We start from the raw sequence: 15,749 nt of genomic DNA on the forward strand, positions 1-15,749 counted from the left end.
TGTACAAGCTAAAACTTTTTAGTAACTTAGATTTCTGCTTCTTTACTGCCCAACGGTCCAGTCAATTTCACCGTCTAAAGTGTTCTCATCTCTCCATCTTGGCCACCATTGGCCACGGTCATCTTGACCACAGTTATTCAACTTGTCACTCTGCCTCTAGACTTATCTTCCTCCTAAGAAGCCCCACATTGTCACCAGAATGGCATTTGAACACACCATTCCTGTTTCAAGCTATACAGTGGCTCCCTACTGCCCCCAGGAAAAAGGCTGGCATGAGAGAATGTACAGAAAGGTCTTCATGCCTCATCAGGCTTTTAGCCAAGACCTCATCACCTGCTATTCTTCACTCACCCTTTGCCTTGAAAAATGTTGACTTGTGTTTCCCTGCATACTTCATGCCATTTCATGACACTGGGTCTTTGCTCAAGCTGTTCTCTTTCAGTGCTCTCCCTTCCTGGGATAGCCTACCATCCTTTCAGACCCAGCCGAGAAGTCACCTCTTCCAGAAGCTTTTCTTGGCCCCTCCAGGAAGTGCTGGGTTGGGTCTTACCTCAATGTACCAGTCTGCTAGGGCTGCCATAACAAAGTACCACAGACTGGGTGGTACAAAGTACACAGAAATTTATTTTCTCTCAATTTGGAGGTTAGAAGTCTCCAGAATTCTCCAGGAGGCTAGAAGGCTAGAATCAAGGTGTGGCACGGTTGGTTTCTTCAGAGGCCTCTCTCCTTGGCTTGTAGATGCTGTCTTCCTCCTGTGTCTGCCCGTGGTCCTTCCTCTGGGTGTGTCTGTCTCCTAATTTCCTCTTCTTATAAGGACACAAGTCATATTGGATTAGGGGGTCCACTCTAATGATCACCCTAATGATCTCATTTTACCTTAATTACCTCATTAAAGACCCTGTCTCCAAATACAGTCACATTCTGAGGCACTAGGGATTAAGATTCAACATATGAATTTTGGGGAGACATAACTCAGCCCATAACGCTTAATGTTATAATTCTCTCTCTCACTGAAGGAGCATCTGTCTTTTATCCATTTTCATATACACAGTCCGTGGCTACTTAAATGATGATTGAATTAGGAAGGAAGGAGGGAATAAGTTACTCCTGGAGAGCCTCAGGGCAATGGGGGGAGGAGGAAGGCTTGTCCCAGTGGCCTGCAGCTGTAATGAGAACGGTGCTCCAAGCCCCTGTGTTAGTCTCATAGAGCTGCTGTAACAAATTACCATAAAATTGGTGGCTTAAAACAAAAGGGACTTATTCTCTCATAGTTCTAGAGGTCAGAACTCTGAAGTCAAGGTATAGGCAGAGTCACACTCCCTCTGACAGCTTTAAGGGAGAATCCTTCCTGCCTTTTCCAGTTGCTGGTGGCTCCTGGCATTCCTTGGCTTATGGCTACATCACTCCCATCTCTGCTTCCATCATCACATGGCCTTCTCTCCTGCGTCTCTGTATCTGTTTTCCCTTCTCTTCTCTTATAAAGACTTGTCAATGGATTTCGGGCCCATCCTAATCCAGCATGATCTTATCTCAAGATTCTTCATTTAATTACTCTACAAAGACACTTTTTCCAAATAAGGTCACATTTACAAGTCTGTTTGGGCATAGCTTCGGGGAGGGAGGAACACTTCAACCCACTACATACAGCCCCTGAAGGTAGGACTGAGTTGAGTTGAAGCATGGGAACTCTGGACACGGACAGCCACTCCTGGGATCCACATATCCCACCCAATGCAAGGGGTTCTATGAGAATTCAGTGGACTGTTTGCACCTTCGTCTCATTAGTTCTGCGGCATTCATGAGACTGCCTGGCACGTGCCTAGCGTCACCCTGAAGTTGGGCAGGAAGCCAACCACTGAGTGCTTAATGTCATTTGCTGGGCTTAGAAGGGATGTTTGAGTCCAAGGACCTGAGGATTCCCACAGCGGTTGGTGTGAAACAGTGTAAGGAATGGCCTGCGGAAACAGTGTTGCCATAGCTCATTCAACATGTCCTGGTTCCTGGGTCTAGCTTTGTGTTTCTGCATCTATATAATTGACCAAACACTGTTCTGACAATAGACATGAAAGCCAGATCAAACACAGTGACCAAGAGAAGGTGAGTAGTGTCAACACTGGGAGAAAGAACGTCAACTGACCAGGATGGGGCTGCCAATCAGAATATTTGGGGAGAGGGACAGTGACATGGGTGATGGATCCTTTTCTGGACTCCCATTTTTTAGAGGGTAACTCACCAGACTGTCAGCTCCTTGACGGAATGGATGACATCTTTCTTATTTCCACAACACATTGTCCTGTGGGGTGCTGGGCTTGTCATAGGGGGCTCCATAAATGTTGGACAAACTGAACTGACCCTTCAGGTAGCCTTCACCCACCTGATGGAGTGAAGACCGACCTTTGGAACAAAATTGCAAATCAGATACTTAACTCCTCTCCTTTAAGCCTTGACCATTGGCAACACGATCAAGTCCACCCTTGCACATCATGTGCAAGGCCATATGTCCCACCCCCAACAGCCTAACAGCCTCTGTGGTCCCTCCTCTCCCACCACATCCTGCTCACTCATTATGCCCCAGGAATGCTGAGCTCCCCACAAATCGGCTGCTGTTCTGTCTCACCCGATTTTGCCTATGCAGATTCTCTGCCTGTAACACCGTCTCCCCTCTGTCGTCTGACCAAATCCTCATCTTTCTGGACTCATATTTCCTGGGAAGCCATCTCTGAACCTTCAGGTTGTTCTGAGTGATACTCCCTCAGTGCTTACCTCCATCTTAGTATTTGTCACTAATATTGCAATTATCTGGGTCAGGGTGTGTCCCTCCCCCTGCCCCCATTCCTCTAGACTGAAAGCCCCACAGGGAAGGTGTTCTCTAGCCACATCTTACTCACCTGTGTTTGTACTCCCACCATTAGTGTGGAAGCTGGCCCATAGTCATAAATATTTTTCAAATTGAATTAAACTGAACTTGTTATGGGAAAAGTAGTTAAGTTCTTTTTTGAAGGGAAAGCTTATTAGTGTAATCTGGGAAATGCAATCAGCATTTTCAAGCAAAGGACCTATGTCCCTGCATCCATTGATGGGGGATGGTGGATAGGTGAATGGTGAGTCATGGTAAGAAGCCAGCTGATATGGGGGAGAAAAGAGAAGGAGAAATTCATATTAACTGAATGTTTTCTTTGAACTATGTACTGTAAGTCACCTGCTTTATTGAAATTATCTCTGTAATAGGACTTAGGAGCAAGGTCTGCATCTGGATTCTGACACTGGGTAACAATGCAATGTTGGGGAAGTCGTTTGCACTCTCTGGGCCTTAGACTTCTCAACTGTAAAATAAACAGTTGGAATAAGTTGAGCCCAAGAGCCCCCACTGGTTCTAACCTGTGGAGCGTGGAAGCTTCATTCTCCACTACAGTAAAATAGTCTCCCTCCCATGCACCCCCCCCCCCCACAGCTTAAATTTATATTATCATCAAGCTCTCTGAACTATATACTGAACATACTCTTAGACAGCCCCGTGACTTGTTAAATGGGGGAAAAGGGAGATAGTGAGTAACAAAGAAAAAGATGTTCTCACACAGAAACAGGATTTTGACTCAACTCATATTGAATAGTAACAGGTTTTGGAGCCCAATTGACTCTTCTCCCCTTTTGAATAGGTTTACCATTTGCATGGTTCAAAATTTGAAAGGTACAAAAGATAGTCTCTCCCCCACCAAACTCCTTCAGACATCCCATTTCCATTTTCTGAGGTGATTTATTCTAAACTTTCATGTATGTACTTCCTGAGACATTTTACACACATCCTGGCAAATATATGTATGTTTGTATATTCGAAATTATCTTTTTTCCCTTTTATTTAATACAGATGGTATTATACTATATATCCTATTATGTACCTTCCTTTTTTGAGAGTCAGTTTTGTTGGGACATAATTTACATACACTAAATTCAGCAATTTTAAGTGTACTCTTCAATGAATTTTGAACAAATATATACAGTTGTGTAACAATCATCACAATCATGATATGGAACATTTCCATAATCTCAAAAAGTTCTCTCTTGACCCTTTGCCATGGGTCCCCTCCCAGCCACACCCTGAATCCTGGAAACCACACATCTTTCTATCATTGTAGTTTTGCCTTTTCAAAAGTATCATATAAATAGAATTAAACTCTGTAATCGTTTGTATGTGGTTTCTTTCTCTTAGCATAATGCTTTTGAATTCATCCATGTCAGTACATATATCAGCAGATGGTTCCTTTTTATTACTGAGTAATATTCCATTGTGTGAATATACCACAATTCGTTCATTCATTCAGAAGTTGATGGACACGGTTTCTTTCCCAGTTTTCGGCTATTATTAATAAAATGGCTATAAACATTCACATATAAGCTTTTGTGTTGATTGTGTTTTCATTTCTCTTGGTCAAATACCTAAGGGTGGAATTATTGGGTCATATGGTCAGTGAATGCTTAACCTTATTAAAAAGATCTTTCAAATTATTTTCAAAGTGGCTGTAAGAATTTATAAAAGATTTCTTGTTGCTCCTTTTCCAGTACTTGGTATTTTCAATCTTTTAGGTTTTAAGTATACTGATTAATGTATAATGATCTTTCATGGCAGCTTTAATTTACATTTTTTCTAATGACTAATAGTGTTAAGCATCTTTTCATGTACTTACTAGCCATCATTAGATCTTCTCTGATGAAGTATCTGTTCAAATATTTTGCTTATTATTGTTATTTTAGCATTATCATATTATTGAATTTTAAGAGTTCCTTATATGGTCAAGGTAGAATTTCTTTATCAGGTAAGTATTTTGGAAATAGTTTACAAAGTGACTTGACTTTTCATTTTCAAAGTGTCTTTTGAAGGCTAAAGATTTTGATTTTGATGAAGTCCATTTATCAATTTTTTTCTTCTATGGTTTGTGCTTTTTGTGTTCTATCTAAGAAATATTTGTCTAGTCCATGGTCACAAAGATGTTCTCCTATATTTTCTTCCAGAAGTTTCTCAGCTTTAGGTTTTATATTTAGTTCTGTGATCCATTTTTTTTTTTTTTTTTTAAATAAATTTATTTATTTTATTTATTTATTTTTGGCTGTGTTGGGTCTTCGTTGCTGTGTGCGGGCTTTCTCTAGTTGCGGCGAGCGGGGGCTACTCTTCATTGCGGTGCGCAGGCTTCTCATTGTGGTGGCTTCTCTTGTTGTGGAGCACGGGCTCTAGGCGCATGGGCTTCAGTAGTTGTGGCACTTGGGCTCAGTAGTTGTGGCTCACGGGCTCTAGAGCGCAGGCTCAGTAGCTGTGGCGCATGAGCTTAGTTGCTCTGCGGCATGTGGGATCTTCCCGGACCAGGGCTCGAACCCATGTCCCCTGCATTGGCAGGCGGATTCTTAACCACTGCGCCACCAGGGAAGCCCTGTGATCCATTTTGAGCTAATTTTCCATAGTGTGCAAATATGGCTTGCATCTATCTATCTATCTATCTATCTATATCTAACTTTATCACAATCTCTCTCTCTTTCTGCAGCTCCATCCCTTCTGGTATTTAGATCTGCAAATTCTAGCTGCCTTGACCTTCTGAAACACCAAACTCTGTTGTCTCCTCAACTCAGAAAGACCACCAGCCTCTATTTGGGTTCTATGCTACCTGTCTCCAATGTCTGAAAACCATCACTTTGTGAAGTTTGTCTGCTTTACTCATTGTTTAAAGAAATCTTCCAATTGTTAAGTGTAAATCTGGTTCCTTTTAATCCATCCTGGCCAGAAATGGAGGTTGTCAAAATTGACTTTAAGATCCTCATTTCACTTGGGTTGCTTCTCCTTTCTTTCCAAATATTGGCCCCTTAAAGTCAAGTTTGAATTGGAGTTTGGAATATAGCTATGAAGTTCAACTAGACTAAAGTCTAATGATAATGACATTAAAGTGATATAGTAGGAGTCAGCTATCGCAAGTATGTTGGCCTTCAGGCAAAGACTGCTTGCTGACCTTCCATCTTTCCATTTTCTTTTAAGGCTATGTTGTCTTTTGCAAAGTCTTTATTTTGTACCTTAAGTTCTGAGTAATGACAAGACAGGAAAACAACTGTCCCAGCTAATCATTCACCAACATAAGTCATAATACAATTCCATCTTCTCATCTTTTAACCTCTTACCATTCAAACCTCTGATGATTCCATGAGTTCCTTGGATGACCCTAGGAAAAGAGGTCTTCACTACTATCAAAAGGGAATCCTATATTTAAAAAAAATTTTTTTTTTAATTTATTTTTGGCTGCGTTGGGTCTTCGTTGCTGTGCGCGGGCTTTCTCTAGTTGCAGTGAGTGGGGACTACTCTTCGCTGTGGTGCACGGGCTTCTCACTGTGGTGGCTTCTCTTGTTGCGGAGCACGGGCTCTAGGCATGCGGGCTTCAGTAGTTGAAACATGCAGGCTCAGTAGTTGCAGCACACGGGACCTAGAGCGTGCAGGCTTCAGTAGTTGTTGCGTGCGGGCTCAGTGTGGCTCGCGGGCTCTAGAGCGCAGGCTTAGTAGTTGTGGTGCATGGACTTAGTTGCTCCGCGGCATGTGGGATCTTCCCGGACCAGGGATTGAACTCATGTCCCCTGCATTGGCAGGCGGATTCTTCACCACCGTGCCACCAGGGAGGTCCCAGGAATCCTGTTTTTAAGCTACCTTCCAATACCCAGGCCCAAAGTGTCCAGAATGGATTTGTGTATAAAGTATATTGTGTACGTGGGAAAATGCACTGACTGGCAGCTCTGCTCCCGAATGACACTCCCTTAAAAATATGAGATGACTCTCCCTGTGAGTGGAGCATGAATTTTAGCCCTGAAACCAAATATTTTGTGTAATCTTGTGAGGTCAAAGATTAAGAACCTGGGCTTTAAGCCATGCCCCATTTTTATGCTTTATGAGCAGAACCTTCCTTTCATGAGCCTGTAGGTTTGCAAAAATGCTAGCCTCTCATTATTGCCTGGACTTGGTGCACAGCAGTAACATGGCAACAGCTGAAATAAACAAGAGAATGCATTGTTTAAGAAACCACTAACGTTCTGAGGTTTCAATGATAACAATCGCAGGGTAAATATGTAAGGTGGTAATGAATAACTGACATGAGTGCCTTTTGTTAATTGGAGTACAACTGCATATTTTCTTCCCCCTACAGAAGTATATTTGTCCTGTTCTCCTACAGTGGCAAGAAAGGAAAGAATTTGGTGGATAGTCTTTTTATATTTACAATAGCAACCCTCTATAAACAGGCTTGGTTCTTCTAGAACCACGCTATTCAAAACACTAGCCATTAGCCCTGTGTGGCTATTTAAATTTAAACTAATTTAAGTGAAAAAAATCTTAAAAATGCTTTTCCTTAGTCATGCTATCCGTATGTGGCTACTGGCTACTATTATGGAAAGTACAGCTAGGGAATATTTCTAGCATCATAGAATGTTCTATAGGACAGTGCTACTGTAGAGCGGCCTGGGTTCAGATGTGGCATGAAGATCAATCATTTATGTGGTCACAGGCCCTTCCTTGGGTCTTTATTCCCTTGTCTAAAAGTAAGACGTAGGGTGATTGCGTTTAGTGAGACAGAAGAGTGGTCATGCCCACAAAATAAAGAAATCACCAGTGAAGTTTATTCTCATCGATAAATAGTATCTGTGCTACAAGTTCATATGAATCAATTGGTTTAAAATGGCAACTGTTTAGGAAAAGCTCTACAACTCATAACCAGCGCTTGTGAATCTCAGTAAATCCGTCAATAACCATTGGCCATGCCCAAACCCACTGAAGGTGTCTCTGTGGCAATGTTATCCATCAAAGCTGCAGTAACTTTGAGGACTGAAGATGCTGCCTCACCAGCCACTTGGGCCAAACATAGCATTAAGCCTGGAACCCAGATACAGAGGTCAAGGTCCTTCTCCTCAATCAAAACAACTTGCCACAGTAAAGCAGGGAGGGTTATCTGGGGTGGGGGAAGGCGACTGCTTACTGAGAAGATATGAGGGTGAAGGCTGAGCAATTCTCTTGTAAGTGTGGTGAGTTCTTATTCCATAATAAACATTGTATTGCTGCAAGAATGAGCTCAGGTCTATTGCCTGTTCCTTCCTGTGTATCCCTTTAATCCATCTCCAATAAACAGGTTGATGAGTCTTTACGGAGCCTGCACTGCACTTGGGGTGCAGATGCTGTGAGAGGTAGAAAAGCAGTCTAAGATGGGGGCCTTTTCTGTGAGGCTCTGACCTGCTGGCTAGAAGGAAGGATTAACACACACCATGAAGCATTTAGAAATTAATATGAGAGTTGAGAGAGAATCAGTTGCCAGAATACATGATGCATGGTATCACATAAGCACTGAAGGTGTTCAGAGATGGAAGAGCGCTGGACTTATCAGGGAGGGCTTCATGGAAGGGGCAGACCTTAAACTTTGAAGGAAATGTAGCCACACAGGTTGCAGACAGGACGAAAGACAAGATGCCAGGCCTCAGCAATCACATCATCCTTCTCAATCCTATGTCACTGGGAGGCAGTTTAGCATAGTGGCTTACAGCAGAAACCTTGGAGCTAGACTGTGTGATTCACGTCCTGATCCTGTCTCTTATTAGCTATGTAGACTTAGGCAATTTATTTAACCTTTCACTGGATTATTATGAGGATGAAATAAGTTCATATATGTAAAAGTCTTAGGTACAAAATAAGCATCATATAACTATTAGTGGCCCCCTCCCACTCCAATCTCCTTTTCTCAGGCCTTATTTGTTTTTACCTATGTTTACATTGAATATCTCTTCTTTTAATAGAAGCCTCAATAATTCATATTGACTTGATATTTCCCTGACTTTATTCAGTTTGGTTTTCCTGATTTTTAATTTTTGCAAAAAGTAAATATACCTTATTTAGGACAAACCAACCCACAGAATTGTCCTGGTGAATGCCTCAGTTTTTTTTTTTAATTTATTTTTTTTTTGAAGTATAGTTGAATTACAATGTTGTGTTAATTACTGCTGTACAGCAAAGTGACACAGTTATACATATATATACATTCTTTTTCATATTCTTGTCCATTATGGTTTATCACAGGATATTGAATATAGTTCCCTGTGCTATACAATAGAACCTTGTTGTTTATTCTGTATATACTGGTTTGCATCTGCTAATCCCAAACTCCCGGTCCTACCCTCTCCCACTTCCCTCCCCCTTGGCAACCACCAGTCTATGCTCTATGTCCCTGATTTTCTCTCTGTTTCATAGATAGGTTCATTTGTGTCATATTTTACGTTCCACATATAAATTATATCATATGGTATTTGTCTTTGTCTTTCAGACTCACTTCACTTTGTATGATAATCTCTAGTTTCTTCCATGTTGCTGCAAATGGCATTATTTCATTCTTTTTTATGGCTGAGTAGTATTCCATTGTATTGTATATATGTACCACATCTTCTTTATCCGTTCATCCGTCAATGGACATTTAAGTTGTTTCCATGTCTTGGCTATTGTGAATAGTGCTGCTATGGACATAAGAGTGTGTGTATCTTTTTGAGTTATAGTTTTGTCTGGATATATGCCCAGGAGTGGGATCACTGGATCATGTGGTAATTCTATTTTTCTGAGGAACCTCCATACTGTTTTCCACAGTGACTGCACCAACTTATATTCCCACCAACAGTGTAGGAGGGTTCCTTTTTCTCCACACCCTCTCCAGCATTTGTTATTTGTAGACTTTTTAATGAGGCCATTCTGACCTGCATGAGGTGGTACCTCATTGTAGTTTTGATTTGCATTTCTCTAATAATTAGCAGTGTTGAGCATATTTTCATGTGCCTACTGGCCATCTCAGTTTTTGGTTTTTTTTTAATGAAAATACTCTTGTCATCGGAACCCTGGGTAGAATCGAGTTAATCACCAAATTTGAGGCTGGGTCTTAATATGTTTCCCAGGGTTATACCTAAATTATACAAGAGGGATTATTTGGTTTAGGAAGACCTCTGTGCTGCGTCAGTGTTCTTTCCTATCAGACTCCAAACTCTTTGGCGGCAAAGACTGGGCCTTTTCATCCTTGCATGCCCAGCCAGCATCTTGAATAGCACTTGCCATCTCCTAGTTGGTCCATGATGCCTGAATTAAGTGGACTTCTTTTTGTAAAATGAGCTAGTGATGCTTAACTCCCCCTGGCTCCTATAGGGTAACATAATTCAATTCCATTCAATTCAACACATTTAATGAGCGTCCCCTCTGTGCCTGGCTTAGTGTCAGATGCTGGGATCCAGTGGTGAGCAAGTCAGGCACAGTCTCCCCTGTCATGGGGTTAATGAGACCAGTCTATTATTTCTTTGCTTCTCCTAAGGGAAAGATATGCAGCAGAACCTTGTAAAGCATTGCACTGCCCTTACAATCTCAGGACACAACACCTTCAGCCAAAAAAAAGAAAAAAAAAAAAACAACCATTGAACTCAATCTGGATTATGATTGGCCAGAAGAGTTCCCATTCCCAGATGTGGCTGAGCTGTGCCCTGTAATGATGCTGAAGAGCATGTTGACCAGGATGTGACAATGAGGTGACTCTGGTTTGCCCAAGGTCTCAGTGGTTTTACAGCTTGAGATAAGGGAAGAAGAGAATTTCCAAGCCTCACCTTCTAATTGGGATCCTGTTCACTTCTTACTGTGACCTCATCATAGCATTTATGAGATTTCCTATGAATTTTAAACCCTCTGTATGTGTTAAATACTTCGTATAGTAGAATTATACAGTAAGTTTCACCATTTTTTAAATGAGGATAACAATATCTTCCTAGTAAGGTGATTGTGAGGATTCCAACTAGACATGGAAAGCATTCTACACATGCATAGAGCAGGCACTCAGTAATGGACAGCTATCATTTTTAATATATTAAAGATGTTGTTAGATTATTATAGGAGACACGAAGGTAAACAAGACACACTCCCTTTCTTCAAGGACCTTCAGCTCAGTAGGAAAGATTTCATATTTACAAGTAACTATTACTAAGTCAAAAAGTGAAATTTTTCAAAAGAGAAGTGCTGACAATGTTCTTTTGAAATTTAGAAGAGAAAGGCATTATTATTGGCTAAGAAGATCAGTGATAACTTCACAGAAAAGGAAGCATTTATTTGAAAGATTTGGTCCAATGGAAATAGTGAAAGGGACACTCTGTAAATAGGGACTACATGTGCACGGACATTGTATCAGTCAGCTTGGGCTGTGTAACAAAACACCACAAACTAGGAGGCTTAACAACAGACACTTATGTCCTCACAGTTCTGGAGGCTATAAATCTAAGGTCAAGGTGCAGGCATGGTAGGTCTGACAATAACCCTCTTCTTGGCTTGCAGATGGCAGTCTTCTCACTGTGTCCTCATAGGAAGGAGAGAAGGCTCTCTGGTGTCTCTTCTTATAAGGACACTAATCCTATCAGATGAGGGCCCCACCCTTCTGATCTCATTTAACCTTAATTACTTCCGTAGAGGCCCCAACTCTAAATACAGCCACATTGGAACTTAGGGTTTCAACATATGAATTTGGGGAGGACACAGAAATTAAGTCCATCACAGGCTTGGAGGTGGAAAATACCTTTATAAGGAACATTCGATGATATAGTTTGATTGGAGCATAAGAGGGGCTGAAAGTGGAGGCATGGGAGAAACAAAATTAAACCTTGGGATTGTCCTGGATTACAGAAGGCCTGGAATGACAGCTAAGACTTCTAGAGGGTAATTTGTCTGCATCAGGGAGTATCTAGGGTTTTAAACTAGGAAGTTGCAAGTTCAGAACTGTGCTTTGGGAAGATGATTTAGGCAGCTATGGGTTTTACAGCCAGTCTTGCCCTTGTTGTCTTGGAGCAGAGAAGGAGGTGGAAACACTGGCAGATTAAGTACCTAGCTCAGAATCTCCCAGCCAGACCTTCCAAGTTGCTTTTCTGAACGCCAGTCAGTGCGTTGTTTGACTGGTAAGGAACGAACATGTAGTTTGGGACACTGACTCTGGGGTGCCCTTGTGAAAAATCAATATGGGAGGCATCTTCTCTGGACCTACCCTCAACCAAGACTTTCTAAGCATCAATCCCAAAGCAAAACAGTCCTTTTTATCTCAGCGAAAGATTTTGAATGGGAACTATTGCCCCATTGACCAAAGTAACTTTGGACAGTTTCTTGCTGACTACTGGGTACACAGCAGAGCTACCTGATCTTGCATTTCATGAAGGAGGCAACCAGTTCTCAGAGGTTATAAATCCTCAAATGTCATTAGAGAGCTCTTCAGGCCAAGATTACAGAATGCAATGCCTCTCCCCTGGGTAGAGTTCTCATCAGCCCCTCCTGAGGCAGTAGGTCCCAGCAGTCACTGCAGACAACTAAAAATAGCCCCAGTATAAAACCCCAGCTCCCAGGACTGCTAGGGAGGTAATTTGCTGAGAGAAGCAGCCCAGACTGTGATAAAGCATTGCCTCGGGTCTCCTAACACATTGTCAGATGGGATATTCCCTGAACTCACTAATGCCCGGCCTCAACAATTAGAGTGGATCTTCTGGGTGAGATTGAAGGCTGCTTTCTAATTACAATGGATGGGCCTCGGTGATTATCTAGTGGAACTGCTCAGTTACGCCTGAGAACAGTGAGGTCTGCCTTCCTCAGCGCCCTATCAGTCTTCCATCCACATTCTTTCATTCTTTCCTTCTTTCAGCAAATATTGATTGAATGAGGCTCAATTCCTTTATTCAGTGTCTCTGCTCAAATATCACCTCCTCACCATCCACAACAGAGCTCTACCAATCTTTTTCCTTATTCCCTGTTTGCTTTATGGCCCTGCCATAGCACTTTGTTATTGTTGGTCTGCCCTACTAGAAGCTTGATTGGCTCCCGGGGCAGGGACTTCGCCTGTTTGGGGTCTAGCTCTTGAATGGCTGTGCTGAGTATATGGTGTGTCAGGCGTGGCCCTGCCCTCTGTTTTTCCTGTAACTTGTATTAGTTGGGTGCTGTCCTTCTGGGTTTGGCCTCTACTTCTTGTTACTTCTCGCATGTTATCTGTCTCTCTTTTTTTATTCTATGTTTTGTCAACTGACATAAAATGCACAACCTAAAAGTTGAGAACTATGTTTTATTCCATGGACTTAAGCCGGGAAGACAGCCTCTCAGATGGCTCTGGGGGACTGCTCCCAAGAGGTAGGGGAGGAACCAGGATGTATAGGAGTTTTTGCAACAAAGGCCAGGTAGTCAGAACCTCAAAAGGTTGCTGTTAATTAAAAAAACAAAAACAGGGGCTTCCCTGGTGGCGCAGTGGTTGAGAATCTGCCTGCCAATGCAGGGGACACAGGTTCGAGCCCTGGTCTGGGAGGATCCCACATGCCGCGGAGCAACTAGGCCCGTGAGCCACAACTACTGAGCCTGCGCGTCTGGAGCCTGTGCTCCGTAACGAGAGAGGCCGCGATAGTGAGAGGCCCGCGCACCGCGATGAAGAGTGGCCCCGCTCGCCACAACTAGAGAAAGCCCTCGCACAGAAACGAAGACCCAACACAGCCAAAAATAAATAAATAAATAAATTAAACAAAACAAAACAAAACCCCCCCAGACATCTCAAGTTAATGATTTTAGCGCTTTTCTCTATATGGGAAGATGCAAGAGTCTGGGTTTATTGAAATGATTCCTTTGATATGCACCTTAACTATCTAGGGCCAGTATCCCGCTTTTCTCCATCCTGATTCTCCTCAGGGCTGCAGTGGCTGATGGCTTGATGGCTACAACATCCTTCGTTTACTGATATGGCAGGCAGCATTTGAAAGATTTTCTTTGTTTTCCAACTCCTCTATTACATTTTTCATTTTTGATAGTGACATTCTTAATTCCTCATAACTCTGGTTTTATTCTCTGCTTGTTCCTTTTTCAAAGCTTCCCATGCTACCCTACAAGGGAAGAGAGACAGAGGAGGCCACCTCTGGGTGAGCAGGAAGGAAGTGGATTTCCAAATGCCAAAAAAAGGAAGGACTGGGGGCGCTGCCACACCCACACTGGAAGCATCTTCCCCCAGCTCCTCAGATGGCTTCCTGTGGAGAAGAACCTTCCATTCAGAGCCTGGAGTTAAACTCCACCTCCAGCTGGGACAGCTGTTCTAAGATAGACTTCTAGTGAGTCACTCCACCTAAGCTCCACATCATACCTCCCACCTGCTGTGGATTTGGCCAAGTTCAAGCCCACAGCTTCTCAGGGGTCCTGGCAGAGAACATGGCCCCCACCTCCTCTTCAGCCCCCTTGGGATTTATTCTGGGCTAGAGTTTTCTCTGTCCTCTATCATCAGTCCATGTGCTTCCTTCTCTCCTCCAGAAGTTTGTCTAAATCCCTTATCCATTGGTGATCCTGTCTCACTTCCTTTATTCTTGTGAGATTATTCCTTTTCATAGGTCTATACTGTTATTTCAGCAGGATCTCAGGAGGGTCTGTGGGCAGAAACCTGGCAATATTTCATGTACAAGGGTTCTAAATATAGTTTGGAACTATTGAATTTACAAGTGTTTAAATAGGGCTCTTTACTGCAGAACTTCTCAGCCCTTTCATTTGCAAATACCTACTGCAAAGCTCTAAGAAAGGGTGTAGATGGAGTATTTCCCAATTATTTGACTGTAAGATTTTCTTTTTTTCAGGGAAATCTCACCATGCTTCATGAAATACACTGTGGAAAATACTGGATTAATTTACTGGCATTATACTAGCTCTGGGACTGAAATACACGAGACATTAACAATGTTTGCTGAATGCTTGTGCAAAAAGAGGTTGAGGGGATGGGTCCTAAGTACCACCCTCACCCCACCCAAGTTACAGATTTACTTCCTGGCCATGATGCCTAACTTCAGAGACTGAGTACAGTGGAAAGGACACCCAGGCTGAATTCACTAGCATAACTACTGGGTGCCTTCAGGCAAATAAACTTCTCTGAGTCCAGATTTCCATATCTGGGAATAATATCTACTCTTCCTACTTTGTGAGGCAGTTGTGAGTATCAAAACATAAATTATATGAGCCAGTATTTATAAAATATAAAACAGTAAACAAATACAAGGAATTATAGTCCTTGTGGTGAAATTTAGTCACTATGTCACGGGAGTTAGAATGTGAAAGGGAACATTTGAACATTCTCTAAACATACCCTAGGACTGGTGACCTCCTCATCCTACATCTAGAGTCACGGGTCACAGGGAGAAGCACTTAGGAAAAGAGGAGAGAAACCCTACTCATTTCTACGTCTGTACCCAGAGCTAAATCAGGACTTCATCCTCACATCGTTAGTGAAGACCTTGAGGTAGAGAAACAGACTCCGGGATCTTCAGATCTAGAGAAGATCTCGGATGTCATTTGATCCAACTTGCTTGTTTTAGATGCATAGAAACTGTGACCCAGAGAGGATAAAGAGTTTGCCTCCAATCATACTGAAATAATGATAGCGAGTGCTAGCAAGCAGGTCTCCAAGTTCAACATAACTTAACCTGGCAAACATTTACCCAGCCTCTGGTACCGGCTTGCCGCTGCCCCAGGGGCTGGAGGACACACAAGTGGGAGCAAGGTTTCCACCCTGAAGGAGCTCACAAGTGCTCAGAGGAGAGAGTAACAGCAAACACTAGAGCAGAAGTGGGCTGTTCAGTTAAGTGTTCTAGGAGTTCGGAGAAAGGGTCATTGTTGATAGCTGAGATAGAAATTTTTTTGTAGTTGGTATTTTCCATTTTCAGAAATTCTTCCCCTTACCTCAAAG

General features: G+C 42.5%; 1 protein-coding gene across 3 annotated transcripts in view; it reads left to right on the forward strand.

Annotated features, from left to right (window-relative positions):
* LOC132374642 (chloride intracellular channel protein 5-like) overlaps window positions 1-8,013 on the forward strand; it is a 45,402-nt gene extending 37,389 nt beyond the window's left edge. For all 3 annotated transcript variants that reach the window (XR_009505707.1, XR_009505706.1, XM_059938578.1), the window contains one exon: window positions 5,532-8,013. Coding sequence is in view for 1 of the 3 variants with exons in the window: in XM_059938578.1 (XP_059794561.1) it covers window positions 5,532-5,585 (54 nt within the window). In the remaining 2 variants the exon portion in view is untranslated. The remainder of the gene's footprint in view (window positions 1-5,531) is intronic.
* The last annotated feature ends 7,736 nt before the right edge of the window (window positions 8,014-15,749 follow it).

The sequence above is a fragment of the Balaenoptera ricei genome, chromosome 11 (genome assembly GCF_028023285.1).
Source record: "Balaenoptera ricei isolate mBalRic1 chromosome 11, mBalRic1.hap2, whole genome shotgun sequence".
Classification (NCBI taxonomy): Eukaryota; Metazoa; Chordata; class Mammalia; order Artiodactyla; family Balaenopteridae; genus Balaenoptera; species Balaenoptera ricei.